The sequence below is a fragment of the Priapulus caudatus genome, unplaced genomic scaffold (genome assembly GCF_000485595.1).
Source record: "Priapulus caudatus unplaced genomic scaffold, Priapulus_caudatus-5.0.1 Scaffold360, whole genome shotgun sequence".
NCBI classification, from domain to species: domain Eukaryota; kingdom Metazoa; phylum Priapulida; class Priapulimorpha; order Priapulimorphida; family Priapulidae; genus Priapulus; species Priapulus caudatus.
In genome coordinates, this window is record NW_014577421.1 from 161390 (window position 1) to 167528 (window position 6139).

The following is a 6139-nucleotide window of genomic DNA, read 5'->3' on the forward strand; positions in this document are numbered from 1 at the left end:
GTGTGTGTGTGTGTGTGTGTGTGTGTGTGTGTGTGTGTGTGTGTGTGTGTGTGTGTGTGTGTGTGTGTGTGTGTGTGTGTGTGTGTGTGAGTGGTGTGTGTTTGCTAGCTTTCGCAGTCCTGTGTGTACATATGTCAGGCTGGGTATTTAATATGTATTAATTGCGAGCAATATATATAGTAACGACAGGTCTATATCTAGCCAATAATGATACAAATACACTCTACCTGACATGATAAATATATTATTCATAACGTCATATATTTGAGACATTATAGGGTATATAGGGCGTATAAAAATAGGCCTGTATTGTGTGTGCGTGCGTGCGTGTGTGTATGCGTGTGTATATAGATAGAAAGAGAGAACATATGTCGTTGCATGTGTCCATGTGCCTATTCTTTCATGTTTGAGTGCGTGCGGTTGTCCCTGCGTGCTTGCTTGCGTGCGAACGTGAGCGTGTGCATGTGTGCGTGCGTGCGTGCGTGTGTGCGTGTAGTAATACCCCAAATTAAGACAACTTGGATTACGTAAATTCACCCGTATGTAATTTCGTAATCTACTTAGTATACTCGCGATACGAAGCGAAAATTCGCTCTTACGGAACGCTTTAGTATACGTCATTGCTGCCGACTGCCTCCCGTAACCACCTGCTGTTCTTGCTGCTAGCCGGCAGGCAGGTCTTTCGAGAGTTTCTAAAGCAGGAGTTCAGCGAAGAGAACATATTGTTCTGGAACGCCGTGAACGAGCTACAGAACACCAACGAGACGAATCCGCTGCTCGTCGAGGAGAAAGCTAGAATGATATACGAAGACTTCATCTCCATTCTCTCACCGCGAGAGGTAAGCGAGTTAATTAACTAACTAACTAACTATCTAACTATCTAACTAACTAACTAACTAACTAACTAACTCGTCGCAAACTCGTAACCCATAGCTAAGTTGTTAAATATATATATACTATATTATATTATATTAAATATATATATACATATATATATAATATATATACTATATTATATATATATATATATATATATATATATATATATATATATAATATAGTATATATGTATCGTTATGACACTGTGAAAAGTGGCGCGTTGTAATTGATGCATTATTAGACACAATGGCTGTATGCATTCTTTATCTTACAGTCTTATAACGATACATATAAAATATATATATACACCAAGACGCTATGGCTGTATGCATTCTTTATCTCTATCTCTGCTTCTGCCCAGGTGAGCCTCGACTCGATCGCTAGGGAAATTGTGAATAGAAAAATGGTGCACCCGGATAAATGGACTTTCAACGAAGCTCAAGAGCAGATATTCATGTTGATGAAGCGTGACAGCTATCCTCGTTTCATCATCTCTCCACTGTACAAACGACTCTTCAATTCGACGTCGTCGCCGACCCCGCAGGCATGATGACGACGACGACGACGACGACGACGATGTTCGCCGCGACCGATCGCCGCCAGGGGGCACCGCAACACCGCCAGGTGGCGCCGCACCCGCGCGTTGGTACTCGCAGGGATGCGGCGCAGAACGTCGGACAAATCCGGTGGCCGTAGGTGGCGCTGCGGTCGCAAGGCGGGCTTTCACTGAGTGTTTACTAGTATTCCTCTTGTCTAGTCGACGGTAGGTGGCAGCACGGGTCCGCGCTTGCTGTCTCCACACACCTCATACACATCACTAGCGCCATCACGTGGGGAGCTCTAGCGCAAGCTCCTTGTGATCCTTATGTAGGGAAATTATTGTACAATTGTTGAAACTATCATGTAAAGGTGTGTGTGTGCGTGCGTGTGTCTGTATGTGTGCGTGCGTGCGTTTGTGCGTGCCTGCGTGTGTGTGCGCGCGTGTGTGTATCTAAGTTTAGATCGGCTTACATCTTGTCTGTGTTTTTAGATGGAATGTCTTCGTTGCATTTTTGTGTTACCTTTTGACATTCCTTCGCTGTGCGCCCGTCTAGCGGCGAGTGGCGCTGCAGTCGTAGATTCGTAGTGACATAATAATTATGTTATTGTGTAGCCGCGCGCATGCGCCTGTAGAAGCGCTGTAGAACGGTGATGTACGTAGCCTGCCGGGGGGTGACAATGCCACTGACTTCGCGCGTGCGCGTGGTTCGAGTTTCGCATCGATTATTGATTGATTGATATTCACTTTTAGCCGATAAAAGGATCAGTGTTTGCTGTTTGGGGGGGGGGGTGATTGCAGGGCGACGGGGGACGGTGTTTTTGAGGGGGCATACGTGAGAGGTGAGCGCTTGGCATGACACTGACAGTACACACACGCCGTCGTCCCGTGTGTTCGTGCGTGCGTGCGTGCGCACGCGCGCGTGTTTGTATGCTGAAAGGCTTACGCGATGATGCTGGGTAGAGCGCACCTCTCCCGCGTGCACCACGCTCGAGCAGATCTGACAGGATAGGCGTCTGCTGATGCGCATAAGCTCGGGCCGTTAGTACGGCTGTCTCGGGGCCGTGTATGCCACCTATCTCACGTTAAAACCCACGATCCCTCTACGTCACACGGTTCGCGCGTGGGAGAACACACGATCCCTCTACGTCACACGTTTCGCGCGTGGGAGAACACACGATCCATCTACGTCACACGTTTCGCGCGTGGAAGAACCCACGATCCCACTACGTCACACGTTTCGCGCGTGGGAGAACACACGATCCCTCTACGTCACACGTTTCGCGCGTGGAAGAACGCACGATCCGTCTACGTCACACGTTCCGCGAGTGAGCTCAAAGTTCGCTTCCCGGAAACTTACAAACGTCTGACGAAGCGAGTAGATGGCTCGTTCTGGCGTACTGAGATTATCTATAGCGGAAGGTTTTGTTATGTAATGGTGCGGTAAACTACCCCTTTCCCTCTATCCAACCCCAGCTGCAGAAAACAGGTCGACTCAAAGATTGCATTTTCCTGTTCAAAATCCATAAAAAATAAGCTAGCAATCGCTGACGCTTACAGTCCGTCGCACATGCTGTGGACCTTGCTGCGCCAACTTCCACACGTGGCACAGTGGCTTCCAATCACACGATTTCAACATGGCTCCATTCGATGTAAACAAACGCTCGACACGTACTTGAGGATGTAATATTTAGTTACTAACTTTTAATGTGAAAAAATTACCTACCGTTCTGTTCCAACTTTGTGGCATTTTCTTCGAATGCCACTTGTCGCTGTCTCTAGCCTTCTCGTTCACCCTATGCGTGAATCCGGATGTGCGCTCTCGCAGACGTGGCGCCCCCGGCCGGCTCGTGTTGTTTGTACAGTAATTTTATATATAGAGAGCAGCAGCGGCGATGATGGTGACGATGACGACGACGATGACGACGATTCCTATGTAACCGGAGTTACCGAGAAGCTTGCTTTATAGATTTGTTGGTTTTTCACGAGGGTAACGTTTATGAATTTATATATGTCAGCGCGCGCGTGCGCAATCCCAGGTCGTGCGTGCGTGCATGCACGCACGCAGGTGAGGAAGGGATGCCCGGTGTAGGAAGGTGTAGATACAAGGCTGCTACACTTACATGTACGACATTGTACGTACGCACTCTATGTACATGTACATGGCAGCAGGGGGGAAACTCTCGTCTCTTCTTTCCCGGACGTTACGTTCTCACATAACATTACCAACTGCAATAATAATAAAAAAAATAATAATAATAATAATAATAATAATAATGTGTTATACGTTCATGTTGGCACTGGAGGAACGAGAGACGGTGTTTACGCTATTCTCCGCAGCGCGGCGCGCTCGTCTTTTTAGCGGTGAAACTGATGTTTAGAGAGAGAGAAACAGAGAGCGGTTGCCTATATTAATTATCATAATTATGTGATTTCATTCTTAGGTATCCTACAGGTCGGTGCGTGTCTTAGTTCTCGTGTCTAGAATGGCAGTGCGGACAATCGATAGAGATGTGAGTCGCCGAGCGTGGCCATTATTCTATGTAAGCTGGGGTTGGTCCCTCACGGCAGTCACCGTACTTTGCTCGCAGACTCGCTGGCAGTCGACATGCCGACGATCTCAGCCGACGACTCGCGCGCGGGCGTCGCAATCCGACGAATCCGCACGAACCGGTTCCGGCTTCGGGTTCGATTCAGATCTGGTGCCGACGCCCCGGAACGAACGCGGTTGCGTTCCTTTTTGCGATTTTCGTGACTTCCGGTCCGTCTGCAGTGATCGTAGACGAAGCGTCGGGACCACGATCTAGCTACACCAGCAGGTGGCGTTCGGATAGCGCCGACGTCGGCTGGTTTTATGCAACACGTGCAACGAGTTAAAATATCTCCAATTCCTCACCAGGGGACGGCGGTTGCGTACGTCCTAAACCTTGCTGGAGTTCTTTTTTTAATGAGATAACGGAGTCACTACGAAAGAAACGGTTTTCACGTTTCTACGGCGAATCCGGCGTCTGCTCCGTAGAGATAGTTGTTCGGATATTCGGACCGAATCTCGCCTCAGCAATGGCGACGCCCGTGATGGCGTGTGACGTCTGCAGTCGTCTGCGGCAGAGATGACGTCACGGCTACTTGCGATACTCTAGTGTTGACGTGGGAGGGAATTGAGTACAATGTGTAGCTGATCTCTATGTGTTGATGTGTAATTGCTATTAAATAGTTTTAGAAAATCAGTCTTACTCTAGGAACGAAAATCGCAGGATTTTTGAAGATTTTGTGCACTCGGTAACGTTACAATAACCCCCACCCCCCTGCTTCTGATCTAAAGCAGGTAGAAGACTGGACCTCCCCGACTGACCCAATTGAGAAACAGCTTTAGCCAACCATTGTTCTAATATGACGTTCAAAACACAATGCTCGACAACGAAGTGTCGTATCGTCGACATTGTGGCGTATGCGCGTGAAAAAACAACAAGAATAATCAACTCGAAATTGATCTTGTTAAACAATAATATACAAAAGGGGTTGTGATTATCTTGTGCAAACAGAGAAGTCGATTCCATTGTCGCGGTGACACGTTCCTGAGCGTGTAACAAGGCAGCTGTTGTTCTTTAATTGCAATAGCATGTGTGGCACCACTGGCGCCCACGGATCTTAAGAAAGTAGAAGCACAGAATAAAATCCTCCTTGATAATAAAAAGCAAGCGCCGTAGGCGCGCTGCATGCTAGGGGGGTCTGGGGGCATGCCCCCTCCCCTGGAAATTTTAGAATGGTAGACGTCTGGAGATGCAATCTGGTGAGTCTTGCGAGAGAGATTTAGAAACAAAATGTAGGAACAAAATTGTTTAACCCAAAATTTACTGGAAGCACTGTGCGGGCGCCACTGCGTGGCACGAACGTCTCCATCAATGTTACGGCCGTTCATGCCATCCAGGACTTAATCTACTCCGTAGCCCTGTCACGTGGCATAGCGCTTATGAATTGTTACGGTTTGTTGAGGTTGTGGTTTGTGAATGATGGATGGAGGTCAAGCATAGTCAGTTGTATGATGTTGTACGCGTGGAGCGAGGGTAACGCTTGTGTGTTACGGTGCATGCCACTGTCTCTCGTTCACAGGTTTTTCCATATTTACTTCATTAAACCAGGACGTGATCACTTTGCCTCCTTCCCCATTTTCTCTATCGATCGCCAACCTTTTTCTCTTCCTCTCTTTCTCTCTCTCTCTCTCTCTCTCTCTCTAGACTAATGAGAACGAGAGAGAGAGAAGAGAGAGAGAGAGCCGAAGAGAGAGGGGGGGAGAGGGAGAGCGCGGGAGGGGATAGAAGAGGGAGGTTTACGGGGACACGTGGCGGAAACCTGGTCAGACAGGTGTGGAGACAGTTGGCGGGGACAGATGTTTGAGGTGGAGGGATAGGTAATAAAAAGAAATATTGAAAAAGTGAGATATTGAAATTGGCGTATGCTAGCGTGCAAGGTTTTATCAAGCTGTGGACGCGGTGAGCAACTTTTCTGTAGAAGGCTAGTGGGAACGTCTCGTTACACGTACGATGGATCAGGTCGGTAACTGTTGCTGAGGGGTGCACGCATCCCTTATCTCTCTCTAGCTCACCCCTCCCTCTCTCTCTCTCTCTCTCTCTCTCTCTCTCTCTCTCCCCCGTCTTTCTTCTAGGCTCACGCCCCCTTCACCTGCTGCTCTCTCTACTCTCTGCTTCTCTCTCTCTCGTATCC

General features: G+C 48.2%; 1 protein-coding gene across 1 annotated transcript in view; it reads left to right on the forward strand.

Annotated features, from left to right (window-relative positions):
* Positions 1-1437, forward strand: part of LOC106809511 (regulator of G-protein signaling 20-like) — a 30064-nt gene extending 28627 nt beyond the window's left edge. Inside the window, exons 2-3 of the mRNA XM_014812604.1 lie at positions 612-839; positions 1241-1437. Coding sequence (XP_014668090.1) covers positions 612-839; positions 1241-1429 — 417 coding nt within the window. The 3' untranslated portion in view covers positions 1430-1437. The remainder of the gene's footprint in view (positions 1-611; positions 840-1240) is intronic.
* The last annotated feature ends 4702 nt before the right edge of the window (positions 1438-6139 follow it).